The sequence below is a fragment of the Sinocyclocheilus rhinocerous genome, unplaced genomic scaffold, assembly GCF_001515625.1.
Source record: "Sinocyclocheilus rhinocerous isolate Xijiao unplaced genomic scaffold, SAMN03320098_v1.1 scaffold23, whole genome shotgun sequence".
NCBI classification, from domain to species: Eukaryota; Metazoa; Chordata; class Actinopteri; order Cypriniformes; family Cyprinidae; genus Sinocyclocheilus; species Sinocyclocheilus rhinocerous.
This window is the reverse complement of record NW_015644367.1, coordinates 35,553-51,693: the sequence shown is the minus strand read 5'-3', so window position 1 is coordinate 51,693 and position 16,141 is coordinate 35,553. Positions and strand designations below refer to the sequence as shown.

The following is a 16,141-nucleotide window of genomic DNA, read 5'->3' as shown; positions in this document are numbered from 1 at the left end:
AGCACACCTCGCTTTTCAGAACAATGAGCTTTGTAAAAATTGACGCGTTTCAGAAAGGCGGGGCATAGAGGAGAAACAATAATGTACAGTATGTGGAAAATAATGTGTTTTTTTAACCTTAAACCGCATAAACACATTTCATTACACCAAATACACAAAATAATGTTCTTTTTAGCAACATCATATGACCCCTTTAAATCTGTTCAGAAGTCTTGAAGTCATTTAATGTATTCCAGCCTTTAATATTGTCTTTTGTCTTGACTTTTTTTTTTTTAACAATTGCATAATTAACTGTTTTAATTTTTACTTTGTAGGTGCGTTCATTAAATATTTTGTGGGCAAAAAAGGTCCATTGTTAATAGCGTAGTGATTGAGCTCTTCTCACACAGAAGTCACTTTCAAACCAAGTAGCTTTCTGTTTGGTCAGCATGGCGAACTTGCATGACCAACTTGAACATGTGCGAAATCTGCATGGGAAACTTTTTCGCCCTCACTCAAAACTCCAAAAAGTGCTGATAGTTATTAAAATTACTGGATTTTGCCCAAGTAAATTTCACAGAGCAAATGTGAACACACCTAAAACCAGAAACAGGCTTCTGTAGTTTGGATTTTGGTCGAAAATAAATAATTAAACATCTGTTGATCTAATGCTACTGTATATATATAACCTTCACACTTCTTTTTACAACAAACATTCATGTGAAAAGTGCTAAAATATTAAATATATCAGCCCCTATAGAACTAGTGTGCTGTTTTTAGCGCAGTGAATTTCGTTTGGAGCAAGATTTTTCTCAACAGCAGTGTGGTTTGTTTGTATTCGCACATGACACCCTGGCATTCAGTATCATAATCCAATGAAACTTTTGCAATCATACAGCGTATGAGTGTTTCGGCCATGCATAGCACCTACTCGCTCACTTTCTCTTCCTCTCCTCCTGCACCCTTTGCTCTATTCATGTCATTCAGAAAACAACTTCTCCTTTCTCTTTGGAAATCCCCCCCAACATCCCCCTACCCCTTCCCTGCCACAGTAGCCAGTGTTTTACTCCCAGTTCCTGGCTACATCTCCAGCTCCATTACCCTACCCCCAACCCTCTCCCTCCTGCCTCCTGCTTTCTCCTCATCTCCCTCTTTTTCTTTTTTCTCTCTGTGCTCACAAACACACACACACACACACACACACACATAGTCAGGGAACATGCAAATTCCCCCCTTTCTCTCGTTAATTGATTAATTGACGCCAGAGCCCTTTGAAGGCCTTGTTTGTCGCCCACCATCTCTCTATCTCTCCCTCCATGAGTCTATCCGCAACCCTCTCCATCTCTGCTCCATGTACTTCTAGATGTCAGACACGACAAAAAAAAATTATATTTGACAAATACTGCTATTTATATATAAGAATTTTAAATGATTCTAAATTCATTTGTTTTAAACTGTACAATATAACATCAATCTTGTATATAACATATATATATATATATATATATATATATATAATCATACTATATAATTATTTATTATATATTTATTATTTATTTAATTTATTATTATTTATTATTAAATGTGTGTGTGTGTGTGTGTGTGTGTATAGGTCTATATAAGCTATCATAATCATAATACTTTCATGTAGTTTTAGTTTTAAATGCAAATATTTAATATACATTTAATATTCAATATTTCATTAGTTAAATTTTGAATATTGAATATGAAATATAAAATGTTAAATATCAAATATTACATGCTTGCAAAAACTTGCTGTAATGTACTTATGCTGATAACATCACTGTAGTCGCTGCTAAGTTTGTCATTTCCAAGCAATCAGATAAGACCTCTGAGATAATGTGCACAAAAGAGACGCCCCCAAAAGCTCCTAGTCAGAACTATCGATTGTACCGTTCTCATGTAGGTTCATGTCATTGATCTAGTTATACCAGTAATTATACACAGGCAGAGTTTGTATGTATACTGACACTCTCACATCATATAGTATTATCACATATATTAATCTGACTCCATATGTAATGTTGGTTAACTCCCTGATTAAGTTTTAAATGAGCTGACACTAGCAATGTGTCTTCACAACACCAACCATTATGTTCCTGCTAATGCTTCTTATGTACTGTAAACACAGCAAGTGAACATACCTCTATCCACAACAGGTCACTGGAGAATAACTAGGTCAAAAGCAATTTATCTCCCTAGTGCGAAATCCCCTCTTAAAGATCAGAGACAAGCATCACTGCTTCTTCACAGCATACACATGTGAATCTACACAGTCTTGCAAATGCAAACCTAGTCTGAGCCCCGAAGGGAGAATCTGAATGATGAATGTGCAGTTTTAACCGTTTTGAGAGTAACTAGCCTGTCTCTCTCGCAGAGAACTGAAACCTAAACACAAAGTTCTAAAGAACATGAGGAGAAACCACAGCTTTGTCAGACAACCACAGTGATCACTTTGCAGTGCGCTGCAAAATGAGGCACAGACAGACTTATCAAACCTCAAATGCACATTAAACCCATTGACACGAAGAACTAAAGCAGAATTTTGCATTGAGGCAACATCAAATCATTTCTAAAGAGCATGGAGACCTGTCAAAGCACAGTCAGAATTGAAAAGACAGTCAAAAGTGTGTACCTTTTTGACTCCTTGCGATTCATGATGCCAAATCTTGTCTACCGGTGTCCTGTTGGTGTCCCCCGGACTGCTTAAACCCTTACTTGTCCCATCGGGTATCTTGCAGTCTCTCTCCTCCAGCCAGAGGTACTAACTGACCTCTTACAGGCTGGGATGGAACAGTGGCTGTTTAGTCACGGCTGTCAAAACTTAAAACCTGAAAACCAGCTGCTGTGGCTCAGAGCTCGCTCTCTCTCTCTCTCTCTCTTTCACTCACTCACTCTCACACACACCCCCTGTTTTCTTTCTCTCTGAATATTACCAGAGAACGTGAACCACAGGGCACAGAGTTAACCAAAACAATAAATAAAAGATCCCCTATTCAATGATAGTGCATTAAAAATGAAAAAAGTAGAACCGAAGGCTCAAAAAGTTGTCACATTCTGCATAATCACAACAAACAACTAACTGAATTCAATACAAACAAGTCCCTATTTGAAATACAGGCACTGGCTCTGACAGATAGGGGAACTGTCATCTGTGTGCATGTGTAACAGAGGGAGAGGGAAAAAAGTGAGCGAGAGAGAAGAGAGGGAGGGATTGAGCTCTTTCGAAAGAGTGTAGGAGTAAGTAATACGAATTAAAAATCATTGGAAGGCTGATTAAATACTGACAGTGTCCAAATAGACATCAGAATGAGAAATCAGTCCCAAAAGACCAACGTTTGTTCTCATTAGCTTCCTACATGCGTGTTTTACACATATTTCAGCTTTGTTTTAGTCTGTACAGGTTCCTTGCCTTTAGGCTGCAGGTAAATGAGCCAGCCTTCGGGTGTGTTTTCCACAAATTTCCGCCTACAGAGCACCCTAAGAAATAGCTGCGTGTCTGTACCTGCTGTATGTTCATTTGTTAGCCTTGGATCCATTTTTAATCGTCTTCATCCCTTCTCTTTATCTCTTTAACAGTTAGGTAGTGTCTCCAGGGTTGAATCCCTCCACATGCAGCTGGAGCAGGACACTGAAAGGATGCCTTGTTGAGGATGGAGGAGAGGGGAGATGATAGGAAAGACTGCTGCATGTGTGTTCGTGCGTGTGTCTGCATGCAAACTCTGTGGGAACCTGTGCCCGTGTGTGTGTGTGTGTGTGTGTGTGTGTGAGTGTGTGTGTGTGTGTGTGTGAGTGTGTTTTCACACAGAGGTGGGATTCTCATACAAGCCAGACGAGGGGGGCTTCTGTCAGTTGAAGGATGGGTGTGAATGAATCAACTGCCATCTTTCAGAATGACACCTAGAATATCAATTCTGTGAAATGTGGGCCGCCTGTTCTGTATTAAAGGAGACACATATATGTCTGGGTTGCTGCAGATGCTGTCGTGCTTTGTATGAAGACAAAAGATACAAAGCACGACAGCATCTGCAACAACCCAAGTTCATTTTCACCACAAATGAACTTGCAACAGGGCCCTTGCTCATCACTCCACCTTTGTTTACTTCCTCAAAATGGTTAAACTAGCCTAAAACGTTCCAATAGCAAGGAAGAACTTATTGTTCAGAGTTATTTCTGAGAGTGAATGGTGTTTTTGTCAGTAACAGCTGAAGCTAGACTTGTATTCTCCTGTAAATATTTTTTTCTTGCTCTTGACCATGTCTTCAGTAAGTTTCTTGATGCAAATTCTGCAATGGCGATTGCATAACTGAAGAAACCACATCGGCACCCATCATCTGCCTTCAGTTTTGGTACTAAGGTAATAATAGAAAATAAACTGAATTGTCCCCTCAGTTTACTCAATTACTTAAACTAGAAACTGGTTCTATCAAGCCTAGACAGGCTGTTAATTGCTTCATCTGTTAGGTTAGTCAGAGCACAAAATTAGCAAATATTTCCCATATGGTAACCACCAAAATTCCATTGTTACCATGGTTATTGCTATGGCAAAAAACTGTGGTAACTTATCAAACATCAAATATTAATATGATTTATTTGCTGTTTTAAAGAACTCTCAGATTATTTGTATTAATTTATATCCCATTTTAAATATAATACATAATAATATATTGTGTATTATATTTAATATGGGATATAAATAAACTGTTGTTTTGATTTTTTTTTTTTATTAATTTAGCGCAGAACTGTTCAAGTGATGAGGAAAAATAGCTACAAGGTGAAATGGTGAAACACTTAAAATAAATGGCGACTATATATATATATATATATATATATATATCAAGTTCTGTCATGAAACTCTAGATGGTGCAGGCTGATGGGTCCTTAATGTAAACTGATGATACTCTTAGCATTAAATGACTTGTAACCAGCTGATTGGTTCATGTTGCATACACAGCCAATGAGCTTGCTGCTTACACAATCAATAAATAATTAAACAATTGATGCAAAAGTGCCCCTTCAAACCTTTTGACTCGATTATTTTGTTATTAATTTTATCTCTCTCTTTTGATCAAGCCCTGTGTCTAAAGGTAATCTTTGCATTATAGATCTATCATAAAATGACTTTGTTCTGTTTGACTTGGATTTATTGATTATTAACAACTTTCTATCCTTCCTCTTTTTCTCTCATTTTTTTCTCTCTTTATGACCTCGACCCCTATGATCCCTCCTTTACAGTTTTTTTTTTCTTCAAGACCAAACCCACCCCTCCCCTCAACTTATATTTACCCTAGAAGCAGACCTCCCTGCTGTCTGTGTCTGTGGAGTGTCTGCTGTACTTGTTATTGAGATTCCCTGCTGACAGCCCGACTCTGGGAAACCTATGAGAGGAAGAGATCCTGGTGTACCTGGCACTGCAATGAGGGAGGAATTCTAAGAATCTGTACTTCAAGCAAGTCATGGAAGTAATTGATTACCTTACAACCTCGAACTCGCCACAAACACACATCATTCCACAGCCGCACACAGCCCTGGTGTAGCTTATTCATAATTGTGAGAGAAAAGCGTCTGTGGTAGCCAGGTTTATCTATAAGGCTTCACACTCCTTCACAGATACAAATTTGCTCATTACATGAGGCTTGTGGCAGTCTTTCTTTTGTGGTTTGATGAGAAGAGCCTGAAAAAGTATTGTACTAAAGCCACACTTAAAATGGTCTGAATTTCATAGCATTAGATTATAAAATATGAAACAAAGTAGCCTTTATTTTAAAGAAAGATAGCACAAGCACACGTTTTAAGCAAACCTTTTCACAAAAAAATAAGTTCTCATGGTTTTAAAATATAAAGCTGACCGAGTCTCCTCGAAATGTGTTCAAAATGAAAGTCACAGCGAAAACTTTTTAAACAAATTTAAATACCAAGTTCTGTCATGAAACTCTAGATGGTGCAGGCTGATGGGTCCTTAATGTAAACTGATGATACTCTTAGCATTAAATGACTTGTAACCAGCTGATTGGTTCATGTTGCATACACAGCCAATGAGCTTGCTGCTTTACATTTAAATGGCTGGTTAGCATTCGCTTGAGCATTGCAGTGTGCTTTCAGAGTTCCTCTGAAACCCTCCACCTTCCCCAGCTCCACCTGTATAGATCTGCTACGGGTTATTTTATATGCTATTTGTGCAGCATTATGTCTTAAAGTGCCCCTATTATGCCTTTTCGAATATTACCTTTCATGCAGTGTGTCATGTAGCTGTATGTGAACATAAACTATCTGCAAAGTTGTGAAGCCGACAGTGCACGATAAATAAAGTTATTGTATATATAAAAAAAAAGAGTCGGCTCGCAATCGCCTAAACAAGTCGTCAGGAATTCGAATCTTATTCTGTTACGGCTGTACGTCATGAAGTCAAACATTTGCATAATGTCCGCCTAAGTTCTACATCAGGAACATCTTGCTATCACATCTTATAATTACCACAAACTTGCTATCACTTGACACTTACCACTGAGAAACATCCTGCTCCAGTCGTGCTTGCGAATCAGTCTCTTGTCGATCAGCCACTTCAACCGTTTCATCATCAGACTCCGGCTCGAATTGGTAAGGTTACTAAGTGGTACAATCCATACCATATTTTTTTTTGTATTGACAAGTCTCAAGGGCTGTCATTCCGTCATGGCAATGGGCGTTTCGTTTCCGACATGCGCTGTACGCGGTAGACCAATCACAAGGGACTGCGCCATCTGACCAATCACAGCAGTGAGGGCTCACGGAAAGGAGGGGGTTAGAGAAACTGATTCTTCGAACTGCTTGGCACGAGTCGTTTACGAATCATTTAGAAATGAGGTAAAATTAAATCTATTTTTTGAGAAAACTAAAGTGTTTTTTGACCTTGCATGCATGTAAACCTGTTTAAGGAGACTCCTAAAACAATATTAGCAACCTTCAAAATGGCATAATAGGGGCACTTTAAATACTTACAGCACCATATTGGCTAATGTATTGGCATTTGGCAATAGCAAGTTCCTGTACTTGCAGCAGCAACAGCAATAATCTACAAATACAGCAATAACCAACAGAAGCAGCAATTCAGCAGCAGCAGCATAGCAGATCTATTCCGCCAAGACCAAATACATTAACATTGTCATATCCATTACATGCTAAAATCTAAAAAAAAATAAAAAAATAAAAAAATAAAAAATATATATATATAGCCTATAGCCTATATATATATCTATATCTATATATATATATATATATATACAAACAAACAGTGATTGTTCGTTAAGCTCGTTACCAACTGGAAATGGAGGACACTGGAATGGAAGTTTTGATAAACTAAATTTACACTACAGGGCTTGTTTTGAGACACTAAAGTAATTTTTTCATTGATATTTTTAAAATATCATTGATTTTCATGTTTTTTTTTAAATTGTACTGTCATTAATATCTAATTATGTTTTTTTTTTCTTTTGAAGTGCAGAATATGAATACCATCGGGCAGCGTTTTATTAAATGGTAGTGTAGTGGTAGTGTATGGTAGTGTAAGTAAGCAGTTAGGCTAATTCATTATCAATAAAGAGTATTATGTTATTGTGCATTAGTGTCATTTACTATAGTAGCCTAATACATTATCTCACATTTAAATATAGTCTGTAGGCTACTGCAAATAATTCTTGCTTCAATTTTATTTCCGTAGTGAGTTTGTGAGATGCTACGCCTCCATCTAGCGGTCACTTCACATGACTACAGGACAGCACGCAGCAAACCTGAGCCAATGCACTAGGCTTCGCGGTCTTCATTACGTCCTGTCTGAGCATGCTCTCTGAAGTTCAGTCCTCGGCTGCCAAGACCCCCAAAAATCCTTCAGCATCCTTGTTGCTCCATACTCAGATGTAGTTGCAGTTGGACTTAGGAGAGAGGTGGGACACGCTCAGAGATGACACTTGGATGGAGATTGTGGAGGTGAGGAGAGATGCCAGCTGTCATCTTTGCATGTGTTTTTGGCCTGTTTGAGAGAGTGTGTGTATGTGAGTGTGTGTGGCTGGGTGCAGCACGTTGGCTGTATTTTCCTAGAGTAATTTTAGGGGGGTGTTGCTTATGCAGCTGTCAGACTGTCTAGCCGACTGGTGGTCTGTGTGTGTCTGGATGCAGAAAGGGGAAATATGATTGAAAATGTAATTACCTTGTGTGTCTATCTGTCTGTACTTCTGCTGCACATCTATCTATCTATCTATCTATCTATCTATCTATCTGTCTGTCTGTCTGTCTGTCTGTTCTGATTAGATTTTTTAAATTGGCCTTCTGGCCCTGTTGTGTTGATTTTGCTTTTATCATTTACATTTTGTTCCTTCTCCGGTGTCACATAATTTTTAATGTGATGTTTATACAGTATATTGTATAATTTAATGTAATTTCATAATGTATACTCAGTACCACTCTTGTATTTCCAAGCGAAGGTTCAGTAGACAAAAGTCATCCTTCAGCATTATACTAAAAAGGAATTGAGAGAATTCTGATTCTCCAGCACCCAAATATTGGCAAAACTGCCTCATCCTGCACTTAGCTATTTGTATTCTAATCATTGGTACCCTAATTGTACCAAATTATATTTAATTTTCATTAATACAATTTTATTATGAATTATTTGTATACAATTATATACTATTTGTATATTCTATATAATTGTATAAAGTGTATATTATATTTATTAAACTAAATTTATATATTATTAATATATTTAAATATAATTGCTGTTATATGCAGAACATAAATTAAAAAATATCTAAATTAAAAATATATATAAACTTAAATAAAAAATATCTAAATTAAAAAAATATATATAAACAGAACATTCATATTCAAATATTGAAAATGATTTCAAATGCAGTGCCTGAAATAAATTTCAGTTTTGTTTGCTGTTAATTCGCTGTCTGTATTCTGTTTCAGTGACAGTGCGTGCTGAGCACACATATGCACCCAATATATCCAGCTGTGTTCAAGCTGTTTACTGTGTTTTTGCATTAAAAATATATATATAAACAGAACATTCATATTCAAATATTGAAAATGATTTCAAATGCAGTGCCTGAAATAAATTCCATTCAGTTTTGCTGTTAATTCGCTGTCTGTATTCTGTTTCAGTGACAGTGCGTGCTGAGCACACATATGCACCCAATATATCCAGCTGTGTTCAAGCTGTTTACTGTGTTTTTGCACAAATATTGTCATAAAATAACACAAGGAAAACTAAACAAATGTCATTATTTGATTAATTCTGATGTAATTCAGGCTTCTCGTATGGCTGAGTATGTGCGTGTGTCTTAGTTTCTTCTGCCAGACATCATCACACACAAGCACATTTTCCTTTTATAGCTCATTAGACTTGTGGGAGGATCAGTTTTAGGCAAAGGGAGTGGCCCAGTTGTGCAAATATGGTTGCAGTGTGAATGTGTACGAAGGTAGAGCACCATCCACAAGATCTGAGAGCAAGGAAACTGAGAGAGAGAGAGACAGAAGCAGCGTGAGAGAGAGAGAGACAGAAGCAGCGTTGAATCTTCTGTTCTTAGTTTCTTCTGCCAGACATCATCACACACAAGCACATTTTCCTTTTATAGCTCATTAGACTTGTGGGAGGATCAGTTTTAGGCAAAGGGAGTGGCCCAGTTGTGCAAATACGGTTGCAGTGTGAATGTGTACGAAGGTAGAGCACCATCCACAAAATCTGAGAGCAAGGAAACAGAGAGAGAGAGAGAGAGAGAGAGAGAGAGAGAGAGAGAGACAGAAGCAGCGCTGAATCTTCTGTCACTCTCTCTCACTCCATCGTGAGAGCTACAGGACTCATGCTGTCCTCCAGCACACCCAGACACACACACACACACTGAGAGAGAGAGAGAGAGAGAGAGAGAGAGAGAGAGAGACAGAAGCAGCGCTGAATCTTCTGTCACTCTCTCTCACTCCATCGTGAGAGCTACAGGACTCATGCTGTCCTCCAGCACACCCAGACACACACACACACACTGAGAGAGAGAGAGAGAGAGAGAGAGAGAGAGAGAGAGACAGAAGCAGCGCTGAATCTTCTGTCACTCTCTCTCACTCCATCGTGAGAGCTACAGGACTCATGCTGTCCTCCAGCACACCCAGACACACACACACACTGAGAGAGAAAGAGAGAGAAGACACTGAAACACACTGAAGAGAAAACAGAAGGATTTTCTGGTTTCTCCTGAGGAGCTGCAAATAACCCTCTGAGAAGGATGGCAGAGGGAGAGGGGGGAGATGAAGAGATACAGTTCCTACGGACGGTAAGTAATGCCTTCTTGAACTATAATGTTTTTGTGGGGGGGACTCAAAGTTATTTCTGAACGAAAGAGTTTTCGCTTTTTTTGCCTGTGCATTATGGGTATTTTTACGTATACAGGCCCAAACCACCATAGACATTGAGGGGGGCGCTCATGCCCTCCCTAACCCACCACCCCCAATATTTAGACTAGTGGTTAAGTAGTAAAATGCAAGGTTCTTAAACGTTTTCATCTGGTCCCCCTCAATCTTGAACATTTGATTGCATCATTGCTGTCGTTAAAGTGTTTGAAATATCCTTGCATGTGAATGGAGATCTATTTGTTTGTTTTTAAATATGCACGCTCATTTATTTGTCAAGCGCTGGACGCAGTAAAAGTGCGGTCACATGAGTGAAATTTCGCTGGCAAAAAAGATCCGTTGTCAATAGTGTAGTGATGTATGAACTTACTTTAAAACAAAGCAGTTTTCTGTTGGTCAGTGTGGCAAATTTGTGTGAACAATTTGAACTCGTTGCGAAATCTGCGCCTTCATACAAAAATTCCCAATCTCGTAGATTCCTGTTGAAATGAATGGATTTCACTCGTGAAAATTTGCCAAACAATGGTAAATGTAACCGCGCTATAATAGATATTTTGTTAACTTCCCCATTCACACTCGTAGCCTCTTCAGGTGGGCTGGTTTGTTGAATAATTACCATGGTGTTTTTGGACAATTTTTGATGGATGTTTTTGCAAGCCTGGTTCTCACCCTGTATTTAGTTGACTATTTTTATGGTGGCCCACATGTCTTTTGACCTGCTTATGGAGTTGATAGTCTGCCTAACAGCTCAGTGAGGGACGACGACTCTAATCAGGGACATGTCCAGCTTTTATTATTGCTGACTGTGAACTCATATTGTAAGTGCTGCATCTTTTTGCTTATTCTTCTAGAAGATTCTGTCATTCCGTGGATGTATGTGAGTGTGTGTGGATAGACAGCGGCTGGTGCATCTGTTTGCATCGATAGCTATTTTTACCTCAGGAAAGGAGAGACTTTCAGAACAGGAGTGGAAGATGCAACAAGCAGGCCAGCTCCTTGAGGGAGGACAGCTGGCCTCTGCCCCCTCATCTCTCAAACTGAAGTAGAGAGTAAGCGAGCGGCGAACCGCTTGGACGATCTATAGGGTCGGACATACAGACAAAACCAAAGGATTGAAAGATTGTGAAAAAGAACGATCAAATGGAAGATTTGGAGCTGAGCTTGTCAAAGTTTTTAACCACTAAGTCAGTGGTTCTTGCCCAGGGGGCTGGGCCCACTAGGGGGCCTCAGCAAATTTCCAAGTTGGCCGCAGGATAACTTAAAAGTAAATATTAATGAAATTAAATAGAAAATTAATTGAATTAATTAAATAGAAAATATTATTTAAAAAAAATCTAACTCTAAATTAAAATGCTTAAAAAACATATGAACTATCAATAACTACACCAATAATTTAAATATGTAATGATTGTATGTATCAAAGAACCTACAGTTCTTAAAACTTCTAGAATCACAAACTGAATTGTGGATTTAATATTTAAAGCCCTTGGGCCCTTTCTTTTATTAGAACGTTAATGGGTCCCATTTTTGGCACTAATTCCAAAAAGCACAATATATAAGCAGGTTCAGAATGATAAATTATAGATTAAATAATAATTCTTATTTGATCTTATATATCCCCCCCCCTTGACCGAAGTAAAATCACTGTACACACAGACCCATTTTAATTTATTGCTCTTAAAATGACAGCAACAGTAATATCATGAAAGTGAAAGGCACCAGTTCAATAAATAGAATAACTATTTATTAGTAGAATTATGATTTCTTTTTCTTTTATAATAATATAATTCTATTGACAAGAAGTGAAAATTAACTTCTTTTTTTTTTACATTTATTCAGTGGCCTAACTCAAGCAATGCAGCATCCAATTAGAATTTAGAGGTGTAGCTATCAGCATAGATTTGTAGGTAGATGCCCTATTAGCGGCTGTTTCTATGGCAGATGATTTTGCTAAACTAACACAATACAACAAGACGAAGCCATTAACTAACACAACATTCAAAAGGTAATATAGTTTAAAAACCTGTAATATTGAGTTAATACATATTAAAAATACAAACCAACCTGTGAAAGTTAATTCAATTTCTTCAGGAATGTAAATGTCGGCCGCTTTTACACCCAGAGGTTGTGCAAGGTTGTTGCTTCTTGAAACTCTTTGATTTTTATTGAGAGTGACGACACATTGACCGTTCCAAGATGACGCGTCAACGTGTCTGGAGTGGTCGAATGTGGCATCTACCTGTACATATCTATGGCTATCAGTTTTAGAAATGGATGCAGTTGATGTACTGGATGTTGAAGAGCATTCCGCTGTCTTTTTTTTTTGAGACGTCTGTCTGGAAGACTGTCAATCCATTTGTCCAGTGGGATCAGCTGATATCTATAATACACCCTCATGCCTCTTTTAGGAACGCTAATAAGGGTGTTATGTGGATGACAATGCTGCAAAGTATCCCTCACGCCTTTATGATCAAAGGTCAACTTTTTATATTCTTCACGAGACACCAAAACAAAGTCTCACAGCTGTTCTGAGCCCACACGTGCATAAACAGACCTTTTTTTAATGTTGTCGTGAAGGAAACAGTCTATAGACTTGTCTGTGGTGGAGATTATTCTTTACAGGATCACAAGATTTCAAATGAAGGCTAACAAGTGTTCTTTGAACATTTTGCTCTTTTGGTTACATAATTATTTTAGTTGTTTTTTCAATTGTTTTATGGTTGATGTTTAGTGTCATCTTTTGTGAAGTATGAATTCTTTGTGTTTTGTCTGTGTGTGTGTGTGTGTGTGTGTGTGTAGAGGGTAGAGATGACCCACCTCTTCCTCTTAGCACTCCCACTTTCACTTTCTGTTGTTTTTATTTCACTGTGAGGACTGGAGAAGAGAGGGATGAGTGGAAGGAAAGAGGAGTCTATATGTAGTACACTTCAAAAATAGTTTTTTACCCAAATCAGGCATGAGAGAACATATTCTGTTACTGTGATTTAAAGTCAACATGAAATTGCGAATCCTGTTTTACTTTACTTATTGTGAAGAGTGCAAGTTATTCCAAATCGAATGGAATATGTTAACTTAACCCTTTAGCATTCTTGTAAAATTTGCCTAAAACGCCTAAAATGGCATACCCAAAGTAAATTGCATGCTGTTCTTGAACCATTTGAAGTATATACATGTTTTTTGGTCTCTTTTGAAAGGTTTTCCTAAATGAACAAACCTCAGAATCACTGTAAGTCTTACTGGTATTCAGTAATAGAACTTTGAAAACACTGAAAAAGGGAAAAAAAAACATTTAGCCTACATTTTTTTTTTTGTAAACGGATATCTGGGAGCTATTATCTGGAAAACACAATGGGATCACAGCATGAAGCCTTGTTGGCGGTCTGATAAAGACACTGATTGTACCTGCTGTGTTGATTGTATCTTATGGTTTGCATCATTCGAATCACAAGAATCTCAGCTTTCCAAAGATATTTGACATGGTTGTTTTTTTGTCACGAAGTTAACCCTCAAAAACACGCAGTGTTTTTAAACCAAACTAAAACTATTACAAATTATTTTTGTTAATTGAAATAAAGCTAAAATACAATATAACAAAGCTAAAATATATACAATATAAAAATTAGATTTGACTTGAACTTAAAAACGAAAATAAGAAATGTTGCCTTGGCAACTAAATAAATGAAATAAGGTTAAATTGAATTACTAAAATAACTAAAATTAAAACGAAAACATAATAATTTATCAAATTAATAAATACTATAATATAAATACAAATCTATAAATAATACTAAAATAGTCTCACAATAATAATCTTCTGAAAGAATGTTTTGTTTCCATTTAGTTTAATGTAATTATAGGATATAGCCATAAATAGCTGTTGCTTTCATTAAAGTCTGACTATATGGACTTTTGACAATACAATCAATAAAGACAATAACAATATCCTACTTTTTTCCCCTTTTTTTCCCTTGAAAAGTTCAGATTACAAAAGTAAAATGGGTTACGAACAGGGACTCATGTTTAAATTACAATGGAAAGACTGACAAAAAGAAGAATAGACCAAAACGGCATCCAATCTTTTTGGAGCTTTCTTGCGTAAATATGTTTGATTTTCTTTATATGCATGTATGACAATATCCCAACATCATTGTAATGAAAGGTGCAGATTATGTGAGATTTTCTTTATATATATTTCAGAGCTAATCAAGGTGCAGTATTATGTGCTGTGTGGAGAGTGTGGGACTGCTGTATTCCATACAGTGACTCAGCATGTGTGGGTCAGTCAAGAACCAGCAGTTTTCTGAGGGCTCAACAGTATGTGTCCTTGGGGAAATCCTTTCAGGAAAGCCCTTTGGCTTTCACCAACTGTTTCTGAGACTCTTCCTTTTTCCTTTTATCATGCCATGCCACTCTTTCATACTAAGAGTTGTGATATAAGAGTACACTCTTAAAAATAAAGGTGCTTCAAAAGGTTCTTCAAGCGATGCCATAGAAGAACCATTTTTGGTTCCACAAAGAACCATTCAGTCAAAGGTTCTTTAAAGAACCATCTCTTTCTTACCTTTTTGTAATCTGAAGAACCTTATTTCGCCACAAAGAACCTTTTGTGAAACAGAAAGGTTCTTCAGATGTTAAAGGTTCTTTATGGAACCATTTAGACAAAAAGGTTCTTCTATGGCATCGTGAAGCACCTTTATTTTTAAGAGTGTAGTGTGACACCCCTAGTGTTCTAAAAGAGGCATTACCCAATCAACAATGCCATGACGGCATTTTAATGCAGCTCCAGAATCACATGGCATTTACAACTCAGATGATTGACTCAAACAAGTGCCAAAGTTCAAAGATGACATATTTCAAAGGGGGTCCTGCACCAGCCAAGCAACTGCCGTTGAGATGAATGTAAACGCTAACGGAGAGCTTTCTCCAGACTTTACTGAGCTCCTTAAAGGTGCTGAAAATAAAGAGATGGAAAATAGAGAGAGAATAACATCAGTGGTGTTGAAGTGCATTTGAGGGGCTATTCGGGTTCCAGGCTATAACAGCAGTTTCCTTTTATAGTTTCACCACTATAAGTGCCTGACATCCTGGAGGGAGAGCAAGAGATTCTGTGTCCTACTTCATCTTTGCCTGAATCCATAGGGAGGACAGCGAGTGTGTGTGTGTATGTGTTTTTTACATGTGTGTGTTGCACATGAAGCATAAAAGAAGTTAATCACTTCCGTAATCAATTCTACACTCTTCAAAATGAAAGTGATGTGACGTGTAGCCAAGTATGGTGTCCCATACTCGGAATTTGCGCTCTGCATTTAACCCATCCAAGTGCACACACACAGCAGTGAGTAGTGAACATACACACACACACACACACACACACACACATACACCTTGTACACACATCAGAAGCAGTGGGCAGCCATTTTTGCTGCGGTGCCCGGGGAGCAGTTGGGGGTTCGTTGCCTTGCTCAAGGGTCTCACCTCAGTCGTGGTATTCAGGGTGGAAGAGAGCCGGTACTGAGACTCGAACCTGCGACCTTTGGGTTACAAGTCTGACTCTCTAACTATTAGGTTCTTTATTGGCACCTTTGGTTCCATGTAGAACCTTTAAAGGGGTCATAGGATGCCCATTTTCCACAAGTTGATATGATTCTTTAGGGTCTTAATGAAAAGTCTGTAACATAGTTTGGTTAAAATTTCTCAATGGTAGTGTAAAAAAATTTTTTTTTTACCCTGTCAAAAACAGCTCTTTTCAGATCAAGCCGTTTTT

The 16,141-nt window shown here is 37.7% G+C and overlaps 2 protein-coding genes across 6 annotated transcripts in view; one reads left to right on the top strand and one right to left on the bottom strand.

The window, feature by feature from the left end:
* The window catches only part of LOC107758237 (RAS guanyl-releasing protein 1-like), a 24,459-nt gene extending 21,542 nt beyond the window's left edge, over nt 1-2,917 (bottom strand). For 4 of the 5 annotated variants that reach the window (XM_016575924.1, XM_016575921.1, XM_016575922.1 and 1 more), the window contains exon 1: nt 2,636-2,917. In XM_016575924.1, the coding sequence (XP_016431410.1) occupies nt 2,636-2,658 (23 nt within the window). In that variant the 5' untranslated portion in view covers nt 2,659-2,917. The remainder of the gene's footprint in view (nt 1-2,635) is intronic. The other variant, XM_016575920.1, reaches the window with a different exon arrangement.
* Nucleotides 2,918-7,891: 4,974 nt separating this feature from the next.
* The window catches only part of LOC107758229 (ryanodine receptor 1-like), a 37,720-nt gene continuing 29,470 nt past the window's right edge, over nt 7,892-16,141 (top strand). Inside the window, exons 1-2 of the mRNA XM_016575908.1 lie at nt 7,892-7,962; nt 10,231-10,301. Coding sequence (XP_016431394.1) covers nt 10,254-10,301 — 48 coding nt within the window. The 5' untranslated portion in view covers nt 7,892-7,962; nt 10,231-10,253. The remainder of the gene's footprint in view (nt 7,963-10,230; nt 10,302-16,141) is intronic.